The sequence below is a fragment of the Myxocyprinus asiaticus genome, chromosome 42 (assembly GCF_019703515.2).
Source record: "Myxocyprinus asiaticus isolate MX2 ecotype Aquarium Trade chromosome 42, UBuf_Myxa_2, whole genome shotgun sequence".
NCBI classification, from domain to species: Eukaryota; Metazoa; Chordata; class Actinopteri; order Cypriniformes; family Catostomidae; genus Myxocyprinus; species Myxocyprinus asiaticus.
The window spans coordinates 11,058,889-11,082,398 of NC_059385.1; the positions used below are offsets into that span (position 1 = coordinate 11,058,889).

Consider the following 23,510-nt stretch of genomic DNA (forward strand, 5'->3'; position numbering starts at 1 on the left):
GAAAAGAGAGATGGGAAAAAATCGAAGTGAAGAAATGGTTATCACTCGTCTCAGAATTGGACACACAGGGCTCAAAAAGACACTTCATTTAATAGGTAGACATACAAATGGAATGTGTTTACATTGCAATCAACCAGAATCTGTCCAACATGTGATGATGGATTGTAATGCATATGTAAAGGAATGAAAGGAATTAAAAAAATACTTGAAAAATTGAAACTAAACTTCACTTTACAAAACATCCTTGGAGCAGCATTGAGGGAAATATATACACAGTTAATTACATTTTTGAATGAAACAGGCCTGATGGAGCGAGTATAAAAATATATGGTTAATTATTATTATTTATTTTATTTTTTTCCCTCCTTCCCCACATCCTGCCAAATCTTCTGATTTACACTCCTGTCCAGTAGGTGGCGGTAAAGCACCTATAAGCTGGTTTGCCAACCGCCAATAAAAGCCTAAGAAGAAGAAGAACTCGTTCACTGACATACAGCGAACATTTAAATAGATCATGCTTACGTTGTTATATAGTGTGGTGTGACATTTTAAATGTGAATTTTACGATCTTAAATAGTTGGCAATATTTGGCACTTTAAAATAGGCGACCGAGCTACATCAAACACAATCCCATTGTTTCAACCGATAATCCGCACCTGCACAAACAAACTCTCAAACTGTCATATTGAAATACTGCACATACATTTGCCATATAAACAAAGAGACGCCCATTGTTCAAATGGCTATGTTTATAAATGTCACAAGACTTTCAGATATAATGTTACACCTATTTATTTCTGTTAAACAAAATTTTGGTTTACAATAAATACACCCGCTGCTACCTTAATATACAACAAATTAATCTGATTACTTATTTTTAAATTCGGATAAATTCATCGAGTTGTGTTATTTTGAAAAACTGCAGTGGAGGGACTTTTATTTGGTCTCATCTGGACTCCTGAGTTTAAAGCTAATAATCCTAGTGACCGGTGTGCGTCCCACACGCATTCATTCTCTTTCTGTTTCTCTGTCTTTCTCACACGTTCAGGACGACGTACAAACCCATTAAAGAAGAGGAGAACTGCACTTAATCGCACTTTTATTTCTGTTTGTTGTGTGTTTTCTGTGGGATAATTCTCGGCTAATGTGATGGTATCGTGGCTCATCAACACTGGAGGGATTTTTTTAGGAACTTTTGTTTTGTTTTACCTCAAATGCTCCGAGTCTAATGCTTTTATTTAGCCAAAATTTTGATATTTTTTTTTCTTTGGTCAACAGATATCTAAGATAAGACTTTATTTTATAACATTAATGTATATATTTAAAATAATAATAATAATCATTTAGCATTTAAAGCCGTTTATGTCCTAGACGCGAAAATTCACCCGGTTAAATGCATCTATTCTTTCTGTCATATTCACGAGCGGGTTATTGTAAACTAGTATAGCTTATAAATGCTATTTATCATTTAAGTATATGTGCAGGTGCTCTAATCGTTTGAGTAACTCGTTTATTCATATTAAATGAGGTTGTTGATGAAAGGGGAGGACTGCCCGGTCCCATTCCGCTCACTGAACACAACCCTTCAGTGTTTTTTCGTTTTAAACGATCACTGTCGATACATTTAGACATTTTCCCGTTTGTTATAAGTCTTTATGAGTCTGTGTGGAGGATTTCAGCCTTTAGTGATCTTGTCTATGTCGCTGTCGTGGCGGTTGAAGTGAGATTTACGACCTCTATTCCACCATCCGTGTTTCCACCCACCGTTCGTGAACTTTCGTTTTTGCCTGTTTGTGAAGGTGTTTTATTAGTCAATACTAGGAAGGAAAGTGGCGTTGTTGTCTTGGGATGCGGAAGGGATAGGTGGGGCTGAGGGTAAACATGTTTAAGGGATTAAAGTGAGTGGGGTCAGTCATCATGTCGTCTACGGAGGATGTTTTCTCCTGGGTGGGTGACTGGCAGTGGCTTTGCATGGTCACTCTCTTTCTGGCCTCTGTTGTCACTTTGATTATATACTTGGTGCTGTATTTTTCCAATGAACCTGGTAGTGAAACACCTCTAAGTCATGTGGATTCAGAGGAAGCTGATGGGATTTTAAATTGGGTGCTGTCTTTGAAAAGCTGGAAGACTCAGTGGAGAAGCGCCTGGTTTAGGAGCCTTAATGAAGAAGCTAGGAGATCACAGGTAGCTTTGTGTTTATTTTACACAAAAGAGTGTATGGGCATATATTAACATGGTTAAATGAATTACATCAATTTAACTATCTCTCAAAGTCTAGAATAGCATGTCATCTCCTCCTGATTGTAGCATTCAGTAAAATAAAGTTCTTTGTTTCACCTTTTAGTCTTGCTTTTCCTATTGTATTGTTACATTATAGTATTGCTTTAATAAATGTATTGCTCCTCTTATTAGAGCGGGATTCAGCTGACCTTTGAAGAGGATGGTTTCCAGTCATCAGAACTGGCCGTGGGCCAAATTTCAAGCTTTACAAAAACACCAGGTCAAAAGGTAAAGCCACGCTTTGAAGGTTTACGGCTATAAAAACCATATAAGGAAATTATAACAAGCAAAATCACTTTAAAAGGAATAGTTCACCCAAAAATGAAAAATCTTTCATCATAGACTCACCCTCATGCCATCCCAGATGTGTTTGACTTTGAGAAGAATATTTCAGCTCTGTAGTTCCAAACAATGCAAGTGAATTGAGACCAAAACTTTGAAGCACTAGTAAGCACAGAAAGGCAGCATAAAAGTAATCCATATGAGTAAGTGTAATCAAGCTTGAAATCATGATTGCCAAAGAGAATGCTGATGTCACAATTTATAGAGAAAAAGGAGTTATATTTTGGTATGTTCTCATCCAAAATCAATTGGATCGCTTTAGAAGACATGGAATAAACCACTGGAGTCTTATCGATTATTTTATGCTGCTTTTTTGTGCTTTTTTGAGCTTCAAAGTTTTTGGTCACCATTCACTTGCATTGAAGGAACCTACCTTCTTCTAAAATCATTGTTTGTGTTGAAGAAAGAAAGCCATACACATCTGTGATGGCATGAGGGTAAATGATGAGAGAATTTTTCATTTTTGGGTAAACTATTCCTTTAATATTCCCCCCTTTGGTCTAGTGATCCATATTTAGTTTTGGTGGTAGTACAGTTGACATGTTGTTCATGTAAGTCCATAAATTTTTATAGTGATTTAGGGCTCTTCGCTTAACACACCCTGATGTCCCAGTTTCAACCGTCCACTGGTTGTACATGCACAACATATGTGGTCACGCACACATTTATGATGTTCTTTAAAGTTATATAATATTGTACCTTCTACTCTAATTGGGATTTTGATAAAACATTAACATGAGTATGAAATATTATCTATTTGCAAGACTTCTCCTTTTGACATGTAAACCATTTGTTGATTCAGAGACATCCTCAGCAGTGTGAAGCATCTCTTCTGCATTTTTAAGGATGGTTAAAGTGCCCAACTAGTCTTAGTCATAATCTTGATGGTTTCTTTTCACAGAATGTCCTTTGTCAGGTGGTTGGAAACAAGCTGCAGTTTTATCTCCGTGCTTTACTAAGCTCAACGTCTTCAGAAACCCCCCTGAGATACAGTGTAAAAATATCCCCACTTCATCTGCAGGTAAACACCAGTCCATGTTTATTCTGCTCCGTAATGTCACTGAGGAAAGTTGGGTTTACATAACGCAATGCCTTTGGCGTCTGTCAAGGCACTTTAACAAATTGTCAACAAGAAAGTCATTCTTTGAATGCTTCCAGCAACATTGGTGATAAGTATTGGTGAGGCAAATGGACCAGCATTATTTAAAGCATTCCTTTCAAATAGACATGAATCTTTTTCTGTGTGTTTCTCTAAAAGTTTGCCATTGTGGTTTATCATCAAAGTAAGTAGCTGTCTTAATTTCAAGGAGAGAAATCATAACCATTCTTATTTGGAAAACATATCTGGCATATTAAGCTACTGCATGTACTGTAATTGGCCACTTTTACCAACAATATATGCATACCATCATATGAAACATATAAGTACAAGGACTATGCAAACACATTTGCCATTGTAGAAGACGCTCCATGCACTGTCCCGATATAGGAATGCTTTTGATTTATAAGGTGTGACTCACTCTGCTGTTTTATCCACCATCACCGCTGGAATCAGATTAAGTGCCTCAGTCCAGAGCGCTTGCTCAGTGTCCTCTGCTTTTATTTTAATCACCATTAGCTCTAATGTCTCTCCCTCAGACAGATGCACTCTTTTTTTGGGACATCCTGCCCAGTATTATTCATGGGAAGCCCTTTAAACATTTCACTCTTGGAAAGAGAGTTAATGTAATATTGCTCTACAATTGGATGTAGAAATTACTTAAAAACAGCGTTTCAGTGTCCAGAGCTGTAGACCATGTGGAGTAGTTGTGAATGTATTGTGTTTAAGAGCTTGCACAGGCTTTGCTCAATTGAATTACTGCTGTTTTTAAACCAATACGTTTCTTGACTCCTCATTGTCGCGCTGATCTTGTTTCAGCATAAGTACTCCAGCATCGAGTGGCTAAATGCATTCATGTCGATAACCCATCAAAATCTTTCTTTTCCTCATTTGTCTTGAGATTCTGCCCCGGATCTGTGGTATTCCTTCTCAGTGCACTGTTTTGTTGAAGCGTATGAGGCCAAGTGCTAATTTGGACAATGCTGTTAAAAGTCATTTTTCAAGAAAAGATTGTAAATAGAATTCCAGAGACACCAGGTGTATATGTTGAATACTGGCCTGCAATATTTAGAAGTGATGGCCGTTTATATTCTGTTTGTCATTTTAGTCTCTTTCTGGAAGAATCCAGATGGCTAGGATCACATATTTTCTAGCTGTTACTCCTGCTGGTGACGGCCAGTTACTGGAAAGCTCCCAGCGGTTGTTTGAATGGCTTTGTAGGCTGTATATTTAGGTCTTTTGTTCCCGTTCTGGAGGTCAGTGCACTCTAGAGCCCACAGCCGCATATGGCACTGTGGAATAACACTTTTTTTATTTTTTTTTATTGTGAACCCATGGGGTCAAGCTCTTGGTAGGGTTACAAGTACTGTAAGCAAATATCTGTTCATACTCAGATTTAAATCAGTTTATTGTATTGTAAGTATTTCCTGATTATATAAATTAGACTGTAACATATTAGTTACCGCTTATCGCTATTTCTTGCTTGGATACAGTATATGTTCTACCTCTTTAGTCTTGTCATGTGAGCTAGGAATGAACTAAAAGCATTTGACAGGAATTTATTTTTCTCCCAGTTCAGTCTCAGAAATGTAAAGCAGTCATGCTTGGACATGACAGCCCATTTCTCAGTGTGTGGCGGGCCCTACGGCTCAAAGAGCTGTTGTGCATATGAGAATGTTGTGGACCCTTTGTTTATTGTGAGTTTGAAGTAGGCAGTGCTATTTTATACAGCTGTAGGCTAAGTGTGTGCTGTTTTTTAAAGCAGCAGCATTTATTTTTAGTTGATATCAGACCAGCATAGGTCTGTGGGCTGTTTATTTCACTTAAAAATTAATTAAATAAATAAAAAGGCTAGTTCCAGCTCAAAATCTTATTGGATGAGCCACATTTTAAATCTGATTGGATGAGCCACATTCTAAGCAACAGTAAAATAGCTGATATATCCATTCCACACCTGTGACTGCACATCAATTGAATTCTATATTAATGTGCCAAGTTGGCTATTTGCAAGCAGCCTACATTATGAACCATATTACTTGGCAGAAGAATTTTATTGATTTTTTGTGATTTGTATACAGAAATTTAATTATTTATTGAACATCGTTTTTTATTTATTTATTTATTTATTTTTTATCATATTGCTGATGCTGCCACAAAACAATTTCGACTCATCCCCACCTTTACTTTAAAATAAGCAAAAATTGAGGTTACAATGAGTCACTTACAATTGAAGTGAATGGGGCCAGGGTTTAAAGGCAGAAATGTGAAGCTTATAATTTTATAAATTAATTCCTCTAATAAAACTTGTATATTATTTGAGATGTGAAGCTGTTTAAATCATCGTTACAGGGATCACAGTGTTTACGGCGTCATGGCAACCGACCATTTTTATTAAGAAAAGGAGGGACAAGCCAAAATTAGATTTTGTGGTAATCAACATTATTCCACAAATGCTGTCGATTGAGCTTAACTTGTATTGAACACAGAATATTTCTTTAAGGGTGTGTCAAAGAGATTTTACCATTGTTAAGGGCGTTTTGCAAGTTTACACATCGTGTCTCGTGGCTTATTGCTTTAAACAGCCATTGTATTGTGTTTGGTTTTGAGTAATGTGTGTATGTGTCTGTCTGTGTTTCTACAGCTGGCTCTACAGATGAAAGAGGTGAACAGGGAAGTGGAGGTTTCCTGGGGGGTGCTTCACCTTGACTCTGTGGAATTGCAGCTCATGCCATGTTTTACAGAGGTATGCACATATAAGTACATTCAAAATATTGTAAGATTATGCCAAATGAAGTTTTGCATTGCACAATGTTATTTCTTCATCTTAATAGGTTTCTTTTTATCTCTCTTTTGAGAGTGTACTAGCTATGAATCTTCTAGATTTTTGCCTTTTATTTAAAGGGTAACTGATTCTTTGTATGCAGTTTGTATATATCATAACTGATGTGATGATTATTTTAAGAGGTGACTCTCGCTTATTTTTGCAGAAGACACATGACTCTGTTTGTGTGTGTTTCAGGGAGATTCTGATGGTCTAAGTGAAGCCGCGGTGAGAGACAGGCTCAGACAGGTCTTGAGTAGAGCTCAACCATCAGTAACTCTGAGCAGCCGGCCTGCAGATTCTGCAGAAGTCAAGGTACAGCCCTGCGCAAGTGCATTATTAAACATTTACAACATTTACATAAGTGCTAAATAGCACATGTGGGGCTATGAATATGATGCAGAATCTCAATGTGTGTTGAGTGCTTGTGTGTGTGTATATATATATATATATGTGTGTGTGTGTGTGTGTGTGTGTGTGTGTGTGTGTGTGTGTGTGTATATATATATATATATATATATATATATATATATACATACACACACACACACACACACACTGCTCAGCCACAACATTAAAACCACCTGCCTAATATTGTGTAGGTTCCCCTCGTGCCACCAAAACAGTGCCAACCCGCATCTCAGAATAGCAATCATGTCACGCTCCAAATCACTGAGATCAAATATTTTTGTGAACATTAACTGAAGCTCATGACCCGTATCTGCATGATTTTATGCACTGCACGATTTTATGCACTGCACGATTTTATGCACTGCACTGCTGCCACACAATTGGCTGATTAGATAATCACATGGATGATTGTTGGTGCCAGATGGGCTGGTTTGAGTATTTCTGTAACTGCTGATCTCCTGGGATTTTCACACACAACAGTCTCTAGAATTTACTCCGAATGGTGCCAAAAACAAAAAACATCCAGTGAGTGGGAGTTCTGTGGGCGGAAATGCCTTGTTGACGAGAGGTCAACAGAGAATGGCCAGACACGTTCAAACTGACAAAGTCTACGGTAACTCAGATAACCGCTCTGTACAATTGTTGTGAGAAGAATAGCATGTCAGAATGCTATTCTGAGATGCGGGTTGGCGCTGTTTTGGCGACACGAGGGGGACCTACACAGTATTAGGCAGGTGGTTTTAATGTTGTGGCTGATCGGTGTATATATATACTTGTGGATATGTACACAATTTTCCTCTCTAAAAAAGTTTATAGCAATTTAACCTTTTAAGCTGGAACACATTAGAAAGCATGATTTTTATATTTTGTCATGACTTTTATTAACATGTAGACCCCTAACACAGGTGTTTGCTATAATTTGAAACCTTACAAACTTTTTTTTTTTTTATGTGTGGCTTAAATGTCTAAATAATTTTGGGGCTACTGTATAGTCTGAAATTAATAATATCCAGAGCGTTACATAACTTTGGAATTTGCACAGAATGGAGTGAAAAACACAGAAAAGGATGTTGCCATTGATGTTATGAGTGATAATGTTTTATTTCCTCTCTCCACTTCAACAGGAAGTAAGGAACAAGACCTCACAGGTGACCTCACCCCCCAAGCCCCCACGAGCTCATGAATGGAAACTGTTAGTGAAGAACATCCGGGTCACATGCAAACACGAGGATAGTGCTGCAGGTCAGAGACCAGAACACACACATTTAAGCAGAATGAACATTTTTTTTTATTTCAGTTGTATTTTACTGCTAATTTAAAGTAATGCATCGCCAAGGATTACTGCCATTACTTAGTATAACTGACAGACTTAATAGGGAATAAAGGTTGGAAGATATTTGGTTTGTTTATTTGACTGTTCTAAATCGTTTAAATTGTTTTTTCACATGTTTTAATTTGATTTGCATTGGAATGTGACTCAGCAAGATTTGAATGAGGGGAAAAAACTGCTGGGTTCTTGTGCATATTGTGTCTGTTGTGCGTTAGGTGCACATACATTTCTTAAAGGTATATTTTACCTAAATTGAAAAATCATCATTTACTCATTTTGTTCCAAACCTGTATCACTTTCTTTCTTCCATGGAACACAAAAGAAGATGTTAAGCTGAATGTTAGGGTTTGACAACCTGAAGTCAACATTTACTTTTATTGCTTCTTTTATTTTTTTCATACAATGAAAGTGAATGGTGATTGAAGCAGACATTCTGCCTGACCATCTCCTTTTGTGTTCTACAGAAGAAAGTCAAATGGGTTTGAACGGCGTGAGGGTGTTTGCCTTTGGTACAGCCCCTTTGGCCAACTCCCCGAGAGATCACGGTTATCACTGTTATTGCAAGATTACAATCTTTCTATTTCAGCACATTTTAGAAATCCCATATGTCTCTTTGTTTATGAGATGGTGCTACTGATACCACAAACCTCTGCTGATGTTTTTCTTTTGTCTCGATCGAAGAAATGAACTTGGTTACTAATATACTTTATTGATGAAATTGTGCTGTGGGCTCAAAGTAAAGGCTATGCTTTCTAAAAAGCACCGTTCCCATTACTTATTCAGTTAACTGCCCATGTTTCCCTCGATCAGGATGTCCCTTCTGTTCGGAAATCATTTCCGGAGGTTTTCTAATAGTCCCATTGCTCTCTGGCCAAGTCACCATTACAGCCAAATGAGCACTTAACGGAAACAGCTGGCATCTCATCCATTTTACGGTTAATGCATTTTGTCATTAAAAGTGTTCTCTGCAGTTCAGGCCTAAATGTCTGCCGTTAGATGTAACAGCTGTGTTCTGATGATGAAGAAAGCTATATCTCAAAAATCACTCTAGATCTTTTTGGCTTTGGTGCAAATTTCTAGTTTAATTTGATTTTTTGGGGGGGGGGGGGGTCTTTGACAAATCAATCCACTCTTGAAAAGTGTTTTGTCCTTGAAGGTAAAGTACAAATTTATCTTTTCTCTTCTGTGCTTTTTTTTTAGGCAGCATGAATCCCCAGTGTATCCTCCAGTTGGATGATCCTCCTCAAAAGGCCACCAGTTCAGTCTTGACTAACACATCAACCCCGGCCTGGGACCAACCCTTCATATTGTGAGTTTGGGAGCTTCACCTCCCCATCTGTTCTCCCTCCTCAGCTGTCCCTGCCAGCTTTCCCCATTAAACGGGTCATGACATGAGGAATCAAATTTTCCTTGATATTTTGACAAATAATAGGTCACTGTACTATGAAAACATGCCATAAGTTTCAGAACTCAAATCTTCTTCCTAACTGCAAAAAGAGCATTTGTTGAAACCAAGCTGCCAAAACGACTCCTTATGCTTCCTCCACATTGTGCTGTCACATTGTGGTTGATATTTGCATCTGTCCGCCTCCACAACAGCACATCAATGCCTGCTTTACCTTATCATTTCTGTTGCCCCACCCAGTAGCGGCGAGCAGTGAGATGGCAATGAGAGCTAATAATAACAGACTTTAACTGTCAAGTCTTAAAGGAGAAGCAGCACCAAAACCGAGTGTTTCTGACAGAGGGTCAGAATGAGGGTGGAAAATGATCATGTTTTACAAATATATGACTGCTTTTTGTGCAAAACAACTTTACTAATGTTTACTAATTAAAATAATAAATAAAAACAAGTCACGACTCCTTTAAATTTTATTTTGTTTTAAGCATTTTTGCTACTTGTATAGAAAGATAAAGTAGAGAGAGGACAGGAATGATGGAGAAATTAGAGGTGGACATGATGGGAAATCATGTGAATTCGATCTCATGTTGCCCGCATGAGCACCACGGCTCAAAGCTTTGTTAGGGCATGGCTTGGACATTAAATGACACTTTAAAGGTGATGTTTAATTTTTTATATTTTTTGTTTAAATCCTTTCTCTTGTCCCATTTTAATGTGCGAATGCATTCATTAGTTGATTTCCCTGAAAACCTGTTTGAAACAGTCATTAATTTTGCAATTTAGCATTTGGTGGCGCAGATTTTACACACTTCACCTTTAAAGGGATAGTTCACCCAAAAATGAAAATCCTCTCATAATTTACTCACTCTCATGCCATCCCAGATGTGTTTGACTTTCTTTCTTCTGCAGAAAACAAAAAAGACTTTTAGAAGAATATCTCAGCTCTATAGGTCCACACAATGCAAGTGAATGGTGATCAGACCTTTGTAGCTCCAAAAATCACATAAAGGAAACAGAGAAGTAATCCATATGACTCCAGTGTTTAAATCCATATCTTCAGAAGTGATATAATAGGTGTGCGTAAGAAACAGATCAAAATGTGTCTTTTTTTTTTTTTTTTTTACTCAATCTCCACTTTCACTTTTACATCTGAAAGTCACATGTACTGTCTGTTTATTTAAAAAAAAAAAAAAAAAATTCACATCTGAAAGTTAAAGTTAAAGTGGAGATTTAAAGTAAAACAGGACTTCAATATTGTTACATTTCTCACCCATACCTACAGTATTATATTGCTTCTGAGGATATGGATTTAACCACTGGTTTCCTTTATGTGATTTTTGGAGTTACAATGGTCTGGTCACCATTCTCTTGCATTGTATAGACCTACTGAGCAGAGATATTAAAAAAAAATATATATATATATATATGTGTGTATATATATATGTATATATCTTTGTGTTCTGCAGATGAAAGAAAGTCATAGACATCTGGGATGGCATGAAGGTGAGTAAATGATAATAGAATTTTCATTTTTGGGTGAACTATCCCTTTAGCAATAATGGGATTCACTTTTTATTTTATTTTTTTTTACTCCCTGATGATGATGTCCCACTTTCAATTAATTTTGCTCCTACAGTCAAAGGTTACTTATGTTGCAATTTGCTCTAATGTTTTTAAACGTTTGGACAGCAGACATTGAGATTTGCATTACCTTATGATATGTAAGCTTGTCCAAGATTTTAAAGGCAAGAATCCACACAAAATAAAAAATCGCATTGCCACAGACCTTAAAAAACATTGTGACTAAAAAGGCCTATTTGGCAGTTCAAAACTGTGCAACAGAAGTGAGCATTTCCCTAGGCTAATTGAAAAAGAAACTGACTGAAAAATAGCAGCAAAACTTTTGGGCTTGCATTTCTGTGTATATAAAAACGTAAACATTTTAGAAAGTAATGGAGTGTCAGTTATTTTATTTCCCCTTTTTGTATGGTTTTGCAGTGAGCTCAGCGGTCGGTCAAAGGAGCTGAAGATCCAGGTCGTGGATAACGCCAAACCTCGGGAGAGTAAGTCCACATGACCGAAAATAAACCAGCTTAACAGAATAAAAATTGAATTGTTACATTAATCTGTGTCTGTAGAAGCTTGAAGGTCATCTGAATTTTAATCTTTCTTTAATCTGTCATCTGTTTCACTAATCATGAAATATTCTCCACAAATTGTCATAAAGATGGTAGGTTTATTGAGCTAATAGAAGAATATTGAGGATATTGTGTAAAACTCTGAATTCATATGCAAACAGCCATGTATCAGACCCTCTGTTACCTCATTTCATTGACCTTTCACCCTGATTTCTTAACAGCCCAGAGGGGTTTGTGTGCATATGTTTTTAGTTTGCTATTTCTGTTTAGCACCACTTCTGCCTTCATTGGCAAACACATTGATTAATTGTTGTATTTTGCATTCAGATCTTTGATTTGATCAGGGATCACACTCTGTTCTCTTCTCAGGTGGTTTGTTAGGACAGGTATCTGTGCCTTTTGATCTGGTGAGGAAACAACCCGAAGGTCAACATGCTTTTTCTCTCATGACCAAAGATCAAGTGACTGGCTCACTAGCTACTGAGGTCAGCATACCGAGATATCAGTTTTATTCGCATTTGAGATTTCATTCTTATGGGCATTTTATCAAGTGTGCATAAACAGCACTGATCCACTTGAATTAATCTGTGGTGGTCTGATTACTGATTTATAAAACATCGTAATGTAGTTCATGTGCAAATTTGTCCAGAAATCTACATTGTTATATATCTAAGCTATAATGGCATTTGGACGGCAGCATATCAATATTTGATGAATTCTCTTATGTGTAGTTCACGTACCTGGAGCCCAGTGAGGTGCGTAGCTGGCAGACACCCACACCAGCCCCTACTAAGAGAGTAGAGATGGACCGCACTGTGATGCCATGTGGGACTGTCGTCACCACTGTCACAGCTGTCAGGAGCAAACCAGGACGACCCTTACCACCTGGTACATTGCATTTGACCCTTGATTCAGTTGCACCTTCTTTGTTCTTGACTTAAGTCTGAAAATTATGTGAATCAAAATATGAATGGGTTAAATGGGTGTATGTAAGCAAAGTTTTGAATTTGAAATACAACAGTTGGCATTTTCACTGATCTCCTATATCACAAAATATAGAATATGTTGTGTTTTTGTATTCCTTGTTGCAGAATCAAAATCTCCATTTAAAAATAAGCTGGCAGAGAGAAGGGTGTCCGAGCAGCCATCGATACTTGGTGCCAAAGTTAGCAAAGCCCTCTCATCATCAGATACAGGTGCGATTTCTGTGCATCTGTGTTTGTTTCAAAATAAAGCTTGTTGACTTATTAATTGCTAAATGTATTTCCTCTTTTCACTTTCCTGCACCACAAATGCTCATCGGTGTGCAAGAGTAAATGCAAAATGCCACGTTGATGATAGCTCATGTTCTGCATTTGTACAATCTCTCTTCCCCGCCCAGAGTTATTGATGCTAAATGGGACCGACCCTGTAGCTGAGGCTGCTATAAGGCAGCTCCACGAGTCTGCAAAACAGAAGCTCAAATCTCCCGTCAAAAAGAGTACCATTATCATATCAGGAGTGGCCAAGGTACAGAATAAGACACCGCTTACCCACATATACGCCTTTGGCGTCTACAGTACAACAAATCTTATGAGATGACGTGTGTCAGCTTGTCATTTTAGAGGCCCTCACTGAATGAGTAACCAGATACGATGAAAATGCCTGATAATTTAGTTAACGCAGCCTCTTGTCAATCTTAATTGGTAATGTTTTAGATGACCAAAAGCATTTATAATTGAGCCCAAATTATGAATGATGAGTGGTAATTGTGCCCTTAGCTAATTTTTATTATTATTAAAATGAGATGTGTAATTAGAACAGAATAGTTCTCATTTTGTGTTATTTTGGTGTTGTCCATATTTACACAATTTGTTTGCTAATTAATCTGATATAGCCCATGTCGTTCACAAATGCGCTTTGTCTAGAATGGTATGATTATTGCTTTGGTTGTCAGGTACATTTTATTGGCCAGAGCTATGTCACAGTTCTGTTCCTCTGACATGTAATAGGGTGGTGTCAATCGATACAATCATATAATCAAAGACAATTATATATTGATATATTGCAATAATGCAATTAATTACAATTCTCACAATTAGGGTTGCATGGTTGACCGGTGCTACGGTAGTATCGCGATACTAAAGCTTCAAAATACTAGTGGTGCCACAGTATTTTTTTAAATGGTAGTACCGTAAGTTATGTTGGATGTGCGCTGTAAATATTACAGTATTTTCTCTAAAACCTTCATTTGAATCAGACCTATGTCTGCAATAACATTTAAAAAATATAGTCTTTTTGAGATTTCAAGTGAAAGGGGGAAACACCAGCAACCTTATTAAACGCCTTCGGACACATCCCACTGCTTCTACAGAATACAAACTGGTTAGTGCCACTTAATTTAACCTAATTTCTTTATCTTAACATTTACAGATTTACCGTTTCTCTGAAAAATCGAATGTTGCACTCGTTTTCCAATTACAAATGCATGGTGGCAGTAACTTCGCAAAGTTCCCACTTGTGATTAGATCATATCCCTGAGCTGTGCAATCAAACCGGTGTGTGTTTGTGTGTAATCTGCACTCCTGCTGCTGTTTACCAGGAGAGAGGGGCTGAAGCGGTTGTAAGAATGAAACAGCTGCTCAAAACAGTCTTTTCAACGTTACAAAATCTTTATTCAATATCTTTATATCTTTATTCTTTATGCTCTTTCAGCACATTTTGTCTCCCATTTCACATCTTGAGAATAATCATAAAAGCTCATCTGGTGAATATACAGTTGAAGTCAGAAGTTTACATACGCCTTAGTCAAATACATTTAAACTCGCAATTCCTGACATTTAATCGTAGAAAACTTTCCCTGTCTTAGGTCAGTTAGGATCACTACTTTATTTTAAGAATGTGAAATGTCAGAATAATAGTGAGAGAATGATTTATTTCAGCTTTTATTTCTTTCATCACGTTCCCAGTGGTCAGAAGTTTACATATACTTTTTTAGTATTTTGTAGCATTGCCTTTAAATTGTTTAACTTGGGTCAAACATTTTGGGTAGCCTTCCACAAGCTTCTCACAATAAGTTGCTGGAATTTTGGCCCATTCCTCCAGATAGAACTGGTATAACTGAGTCAGGTTTGTAGGTGTCCTTGCTTGCACATGCTTTTTCAGTTCTGCCCACAAATTTTCTATCTGATTGAGGTCAGGGCTTTGTGATGGCCACTCCAGTACCTTGACTTTGTTGTCCTTAAGCCATTTTGCCACAAATTTGGAGGTATGCTTGGGGTCATTGTCCATTTGGAAGACCCATTTGCGACCAAGCTTTAACTTCCTGGCTGATGTCTTGAGGTGTTGCTTCATTATATCCACATCATTTGCCTTCCTCATGATGCCATCTATTTTGTGAAGTGCACCAGTCCCTCCTGCAGCAAAGCACCCCCACAACATGATGCTGTCACCCCCATGCTTCACGGTTGGGATGATGTTCTTCTGCTTGCAAGCCTCACCCTTTTTCCTCCAAACATAAGGATGGTCATTATGGCCAAACAGTTCAATTTTTGTTTCATTAGACCATAGTAAGTTCTTTGTCCCCATGTGCACTTGCAAACTGTAGTCTGGCTTTTTTATGGCAGTTTTGGAGCATTGGCTTCTTCCTTGCTGAGCAGCCTTTCAGGTTATGTCAATATAGGACTCGTTTTACTGTGGATGTAGATATACTGTGGAGACTGTTTCCTCCAGCATCTTTACAAGGTCCTTTGTTGTTGTTCTGGGATTGATTTGCACTTTTTACACCAAACTACATTCATCTCTAGGAGACAGAATGTGTCTCCTTCCTGAGCGGTGTGATGGCTGCGTGGTCCCATGGTGTTTATACTTGCGTACTATTGTTTATACAGATGAACGTACCTTCAGGCGTTTGGAAATTGGAAAGGGTGTGACAATTTTCTGGAATTTTCCAAGCTGCTTAAAGGCACAGTTAACTTAGTGAATGTAAACTTCTGACCCACTGGAATTGTGATATAGTCAATTAAAAGTGAAACAATCTGTTTGTATACAATTGTTGGTAAAATTACTCGTGTCATGCACAAAGTAGATGTCCTAAATGACTTGCCAAAACCATAGTCTGCTAATATTAAATCTGTGGAGTGGTTGAAAAATGAGATTTAATGACTTCAACCTAAATGTATGTAAACTTCTGACTTCAATTGTGTGTATATATATATATATATATATATACACAAAATCATTAATCTGGTGAACATAATAATTTTTTTATAGTTAAAAGTCCCACTTTATGCACCAAATCTTTATCCACCAAATGACTTTCTTTTTTCAGCAAAACACAAAGATTTTTAGAAGAATATTTTAGCTCTGTAGGTCCATACAATGCAAGTGAATGATGACCAGAACTCAGAAGGTCCAAAAATGAAGAAAAAAAAGGAGGCATAAAAGTAATCCATATGACTCCAGTGGTTAAATCCATGTCTTCAGAAGCGATATGATAGGTGTGGGTGAGAAACAGATCAATATTTAAGTCCTTTTTTACTATCAATCTCCACCTTTGACCAGCTCTGACAAGTAGGTGGCTGAATGTGAAAGTGTAGGTTTACAGTTAAAAAAAGGACTTAAATATTGATCTGTTTCTGACCCACACCTATCATATAACTTCTGAAGATGTGGATTTAACCACTGAATTCTTATGGATTACTTTTATACTGCCTTTTGGGCCTTCAAAGTTCTGGTCACCATTCACTTGCATTGTATTGACAGAACTGAGATATTCTTTTAAAATTCTTAGTTTGTGTTTTGCAGAAGAAATGCACTCCTGTATTCCCTGTACACACATGACTGTGGCAACACACAGCTCCAATGCCATCATTAAGTTTGCTGATGATACGACTGTGGTAGGTCTGATCACTGACAGTGATGAAACAGCCTACAGAGAGGAGGTGCACACTCTGACACACTGGTGTCAGGAGCACAACATCTCCCTCAACATCAGTAAGACAAAGGAGCTTGTGGTGGACTTCAGGAGAAGAGATGGAGAACACAGCTCCATCACCATCAATGGAGCACCAGTGGAGAGAGTCAGCAGCTTCAAGTTCCTGGGTGTCCACATCACTGAGGAACTCACATGGTCCATCCACACTGAAGCTGTTGTGAAGAAGGCTCATCAGCGCCTCTTCTTCCTGAGACGGCTGAGGAAGTTTGGAATGAACCGCCACATCCTCACACGGTTCTACACCAGCACTGTAGAGAGCATCCTGACTGGCTGCATCTCTGCCTGGTACGGCAATAGCACCGCCCACAACCGCAAATCACTGCAAAGGCTGGTGCGAACTGCCAGACACATCATCGGAGGTGAGCTTCCCTCCCTCCAGGACATATATACCAGGCGGTGTGTGAAGCTCGGAGGATCATCAGAGACTCCAGCCACCCGGGCCATGGGCTGCTCTCACTGCTACCATCAGGCAGGCGGTATCGCAGCATCAGGACCAGCACCAGCCGACATCATGACAGCTTCTTCCCACAAGCAGTCAACCTTTTGAACTCTTGATCTCCCACGATCAAAATACATTAGCACTGCACTTTATTACTCTTACTCTTATATCTCACACCTACTATATTATATTCTCTCTTAACAACTTACTATCAACCGACAGCTTGAATGTCAATACAGTACAATACATTTTATATATACTATATATACTTTTTGTATTGTATAATGTGTATTCTATATTGTGTGTATTGTATACTGTACATTGTATGTTATTATTTGTATATTGTGTTGTGTGTAATTATGTGTATATTAGATTTTAAATTGTGTTCAATAAATCTGATGTTTATTGTAAATTGGTATATGTCTCATCACTGTCACGACTACTATGTTGCTCGGAACTGCACCCAAGAATTTCACACACTATTGCACTTGTGTATATGGTTGTGTGACAATAAAAGTGATTTGATTTGATTTGATTTGAAATTCATGCACATCTGGGATGGTAGGAGGGTGAGTAAATGATGAGAGAATTGTCATTTTTGAGTGAACTATCCCTTTAAGGTGGTTAAATAGTTTGTGATTAATTTAATAAAAATAGTACTTTGATTTTAATTGACAGTTTCCATTTAATTAAGACTTCGCTGTTCACTCCATAGGCCCCTCTCACACAGGATGAGGAAATGGCTCTAATGGCAGGATATGCAGCTGCAATGGATGCTTCCATGTCTGGTGCTTCGGAGGGCACCAACAGTGAAACACTCCCCTCAGAAGCAGTGGTGGAACCCAGCACTGTTATACCCACAGAATCACTAGTGGGTGCAAATGGAACAGACCACCATGTGGATGACTGGGAGAACCAGGCCGGAGAGGACCCCGATGCAGACAAAACCTCTCTGTCCTACTGTATCTCTGAAACCGGCTCCAAAAAAGGAAAAGGTGAGGGAAGAAAAGGTCTTTATGTATATGTAGAAGAAGAACATTTGGAAAAGGTAGTGCTGGGTTTCTTTTAAACCTGTTTACTCCTTCAAAGTACACAGTGATCTGTTTTACTAGAGTTACATATCTGATCACAGGTCTGTGTGTTTCTGTAATAGGAGAACAACAAGGTCATAGTCTCTACTGGAGAAATGGTCATTACTACCCATGACCTTTGCCAATTTATATGCAAAGTAAATCGGTGGTATTTTGCCTCTACCCTGCTTACCTTCATTGATTTCAATAGATATACCAAATAGAGAGTTCCCGCAGTCATGAAAAACCTGGAAATATCAGACATTCTTTCAGTTGTGATTTCCAGCCGTTGAAAAGTAATGCAAATACAATTTTAAAAAGTCATGGAGAATTGATATTGTCAATATTTTATAAGTATCATAATTTAAATGTATTATTAATTCAAAAGATTGTTATCTTGCGTACAAATGGAAATCCAGCGTAGCAATCTCTATAATATTAAATCTGCATCCGGTAATAATGAACGACTGGCAAGGTTGTGTAAATTTGTTTGGTTGAAAAGTGTGGGAACCCTGAGAACAGTTAATTATTTATTCTGAAAATGTATTTTTGCAACTAAATTCTAAACAGATTAAAGGCACTTCCATATTTGGATTCTAAAGAGTGTCAAACTTTTCTTTGTTCATGTCTAATATAATCAATGCAACACTGTCTAGTCTTTTTCTCTGTACTTCCCATATTTTGATGATACATTTTCTTTTATCCTTTGTACACACCTTCCTTAGCAATTTGTTTTTGTTTGTTTTTTCTTTGGCATCTTAAAGTGGAAACCAGTGAAAACCAGACTTTAATGCTGGCAGAGTAAGTAACATCTTGAGAAGTCTATAATAGTCTATGTAGACTTCCCTTTGAAATGGTTAACAAACCCTTATTTGAGTGAAAAGCCAGTCCATGCTCAAGCTGTTTTAAAAAACTTTCATCAGGCTAATAAGCAAATGGTTGTCCTGTATTTGGTACCATGTGGCTTCAACTTTAAACTCATCATTTACTCACCCTCATGCCATCCCAGATGTGTATGTTTAAAGCTAAAAAGGACTTAAATATTGATCTTTCTATCATATCCTGTCTGAACACATATGGAGTCATATGGATTACATTTATGCTGTCTTTATGTGGATTTTGGAGCTTCAAAATGTTGGCACCCATGCTGTTACTAGTGTGCCCTGGGTGGTTGCTAGGTTGTAGGGTGTGTTGTTTTTTCCCAGGGTGCTGCTATGTTGTTAAGGTGTTTTGAGTCGCTAAGGTATTCTGAGTGGTTATTCGTGTGTTGCTGTGCTGTTGCTAGGGTTCTCTGGGAGGTTGCTAGGTTGTAGGGCTTTCACTTGCAATTCATGGGCCTATAGAGCTGAAATATTCTTCTAAAAATCTTCATTTGTGTTCTGCAGAAGAAAGTAAGTCATACACATCTGGGATATCAGGAGGGTGAGTAAACACTGATATATATATATATATATAGAACTGGATTGCTCATGACGTCATATCAGTGAAGCCCAAACATTCCAATGTCCCTACTGACTTAATAGGAAATTATCTCATTTCAGTAAGTAAACATTAATCATTCAACCACTGATTTTATATCTGAAATCTGCATGTACATCCCTACAATGCAAACGTCCTGCACGTGTAATGATTTATTTATTTAAAGTCTGGAATTGTTCCTGTTTCTTGAAAGCCCGAGCGAGTAATGTATATCTACTGTATCAAACTTCATCAGTGAACAGATCAGCTGAATGTAAATAAGTTCACTGAAACTGAGGTAAGATTCAAACAGACATTTTCAGACTTATTTATTGAAGTGTTTGTTCAGAGTTACTTGTTTTGTTTTTATCAAAAAGTGCCTTGTTCTCATGGTCATTTGAATAAGAGCACGTTCTCTTTCTCCCTCTATCACACACGCAGTGGGCGCTGAGATTGAGGAAGACAAGCAAAGCAAAGCTGGTTCAAATTAAACTGATATGGGTTTGACTGGAGGACAGTGAATTAAATGGACTACAGAGAGCACTTCAGTGTGAAAACAAGCAAATCCCAGCATTTAAGGCAAGATTTAGAAATCCCGGTCTGACTTTTTTCAAGTCCCTTTCGGGGTAAGGACGTATTGTCACCCTAAACAAGCAGATATTACAGCTTTTCCTACTTGCATTACAACTTGTGGACAGTTTTCCCGCTTCCTTTGGTGATTGTTGTGCTGCTCTGATAGACTGATGGGCAGGTGAGTGCTCTGACATAGTGATCGGCATTTATCTTCTCCCTCGTTACGAATATTATCCATAACAAGCTAATTAAACATTAAACATGATTATCACTAGAGGGCGAAATGCAACTGTCGTATCCGCAGGTCAGAGATGGTGAAACGGAGGTGTTTTCTCCTGTCAGTCATTGACACTGTATGAGAGGTTGGGCATAATAAAATGGTCGCTCAAACACTTCCGCTGGCTTCAACTCCTGCTGGCATTTAACGTTGCATCAGCGATCCAGTTCTATTTATATATCAGTGTGAGTAAATCATAAGAGAATTTTCAGTTTTGGGTGAACTATCCCTTTAAATCTTTGTATGTGCACTTATTTTTGTTTTGTGTGGAATTCTTGCATAAAAATCTAGAAGTGCAGCCATCCTAAACCACTTAATAGCTGGTGTGGACTGGTTTCAACTGCTTTAATTACAAAACAAAGAACACTTGAATACGTTTGCATACTGCTTAAGGTATTTTTTACATTTTTTTTTTTGTTTAAAGTTTTTTGTAGTGTGCTCTACAAACCCTCTTTTAGGGTTTTAAAGATGCAGGTGCACTGGCTTATGGTTATTAGGATTGCATTAAAATACCCTCACATCCGCTGGGTCTACATGAAGGTCAACAATATCACTTTACAACCAAATTAAAATGGAATGCTTGCTTTGATTCCTGATATTGTTGCGGTTTACACTCCTGTTTACCAGAGTCTGACCTCCAGGTTGGCCCAGTAAACTATATTGAGGAACTTTAAAGCTTGGCTAATTATTATTTGCACCTTTCTCTGGCACCCTCTGTAGGAAGCTTCTTGCACAAGAGTGCCAAACTATTCTTCAGACGGCGACATCAGCGGAAGGAACCTGGCATGAGTCAGTCCCACAATGACCTTCAGTATTTGGAGAATCCTGATGTGGCCATGATGGGTGACAGGGAAAAGAGGACGGCCACCTTCAGACGCATCATCAACCGCAAGCTGCTGCCCAGGAGCAAGAGCAAAGCCAACGGCACAATGAGGGAACCGCCTACGTTAACTTAATGCTCGTCTTCAACACATTTGAGAAAGTCCATGCCTACAATTTCTCCTTGGTTGTCCTGCCAATAATCTCCTTCACCGAAACTAATAGCTTACCTCTTTACATCTTTAACCTCTTCCTCTTCATTTATGCTTATTCCTTTAACTTTTATGCAAAGAGTGATCTCGATTCCTGGCCTTGTTCGCCAATACCCCTGCATCCCAACAATCACCTTCTTGCCAAGAGATGCCCAACACCCACAAACCCTTCTAAAAATATATCTCAATAATCAGATATGTCTGATGCCACCTTCCCAGATTCCATTACATTATTCAGACTCCTTAACTTGATCAACTCTATGATCTCCTTAATTTTAGCCTATGCAGATGCATCTCTCCATTCAAGATGAGGGACAGAGAGATTGTTCAAAGGTTGTTGTTTTTTTTTTTTTTTGCTGTATTTTTTTTACATTCCCTACTCTTGTTCAGTCAAGCTTTAGCTTTTATCTTTGAATGGATGTGTGTATATGCAAGAAAGTTTACAGAACTGCAGAACTAAGTCGCTGTGCTATCACTCAAGACTCTAAATGAGTCATTTTGCTAACTTTATGCAAACCGTGATCGTCATGCAAAAGATATTTGGCATTTATGGCCTTTTAACCAAAGCAGCGTATGAGGACAACCCTCTCTTGTTATCTACCTGAGCTTTTAACCCTCTGGAAACCGTCTGACGACTTGATTGTGTCTGGGATAGAAGAGGAAATACCATCAATTTGATTTGCACTTTTTTTGTATTCTCTGAACGGTTTCAAATTGCGTTCATAATGCAGTGAATTCTGCAGGGTCTGGCAGAAATAAGCATTGAGAGTGGTTTAAACTGATCTAGAACTCTGCCTTAGTGTTATTTGAAAAATTTAGTTTTAAGGGAGACAGGTTTGCTAATTGCTTTAATAATTTAAAAAAGGATCTTAATCTTAACACTAAGCAAAGACATTTTCACATAGAGAAAGACCAGACTGCAAGAGCATTGGTCTCTTGAATTTAGCTGTTAAAAATGTTCACGATTCAAAAGTTTGGTTATTGTGTTTGGTGTTTTCTTTTATTCTATGATCTGTTCTCATAAGCCACCTGAAAAGCCTCAACCGATGAGCCTGTGTCCAGAACTGCAGTGGATTTGCTATGGGAGATCCAGGAACAGGTTCCGCTTGACCATTACTTGAACTGAAAATTATGCATATGTTGAAAAACCTGATTGCCTGTCCATTCTGAATGTTGCCAGAAAGAAACCTCAGCAGTCTGGCTGTTCACTTCATATTACTTCATATTTGGGGAGGACTACTGTTAATGTGATTGTTTAGATTTTTTTTTTTTTCTGTCTATTTTGTAATTTGTGTGTTGCCATGCACAGCATGACTATTCTTAACTGTTCATTGTGATGCATTTCATTATATATAGTCACAAAATGAAACAGAGGTATTTTCCAACAAAATGGAAAAAGGCACATGAAGACATTTTATCCTGCTTGATTGGCTATCCTGTGGTGATCTATACATTTATAAAAAAAAAATCTGATGAAGTCAGTTCTCTGTATATGCATATCACCATAGTGTAACCACATGCATTGAGGAACTTAATGTGTATACAACCAGATTAGTTAATGCCATTATGTATGATAATCATTGAAAAACTGTTGCTCCCCCTAACATGTTTACCTGCAAAATAATTAACATCACACATGCTTATGGCCTATACAGCATTTTGTGTCTGCTCTGCACTTGTTAAATACATAAAACCTTGGAGGCCTGTGTATAATGAATAGTAACCTGTGCTATGCAGGGATTATCTTGATTAACATATCATCTTTGTTGGTTTGAGCAATAAATACTGCCTGAACACATATGCATTGACCTCATGTTTGATTATTATACAAAAACAAATGTAGGTTTATTTTTTGTGTGTATTT

General features: G+C 37.9%; 1 protein-coding gene across 2 annotated transcripts; it reads left to right on the forward strand.

Moving 5' to 3' along the window:
• Window positions 1-865: 865 nt before the first annotated feature.
• On the forward strand, window positions 866-23,444 carry LOC127432859 (C2 domain-containing protein 2-like). Of its 2 annotated transcripts, XM_051684337.1 has the most exons (15): window positions 866-2,184; window positions 2,413-2,508; window positions 3,524-3,643; window positions 6,363-6,464; window positions 6,741-6,857; window positions 8,078-8,195; window positions 9,484-9,592; window positions 11,684-11,748; window positions 12,193-12,308; window positions 12,555-12,711; window positions 12,915-13,019; window positions 13,205-13,332; window positions 17,953-18,232; window positions 19,072-19,108; window positions 21,336-21,571. In XM_051684337.1, exons 1-15 carry the CDS (start codon window positions 1,918-1,920, stop codon window positions 21,418-21,420), a joined length of 1,902 nt encoding a protein of 633 aa, XP_051540297.1. In that variant the 5' UTR covers window positions 866-1,917; the 3' UTR covers window positions 21,421-21,571. The 2 variants fall into 2 exon arrangements, with proteins under 2 accessions (XP_051540297.1, XP_051540296.1); XM_051684336.1 differs by lacking the exon at window positions 19,072-19,108 and having other exon boundaries at window positions 955-2,184; window positions 21,336-23,444.
• The last annotated feature ends 66 nt before the right edge of the window (window positions 23,445-23,510 follow it).

Bases quoted from the DNA above. Each gene is read 5' to 3' on its own strand.
- LOC127432859 (XM_051684336.1), top strand. From the start codon at position 1,918: ATGTCGTCTACGGAGGATGTTTTCTCCTGGGTGGGTGACTGGCAGTGG. The intron at 6,465-6,740 runs GTATGCACATAT...TGTGTGTTTCAG, and splicing joins TCATGCCATGTTTTACAGAG to GGAGATTCTGATGGTCTAAG. The intron at 13,020-13,204 runs GTGCGATTTCTG...TTCCCCGCCCAG, and splicing joins CCTCTCATCATCAGATACAG to AGTTATTGATGCTAAATGGG.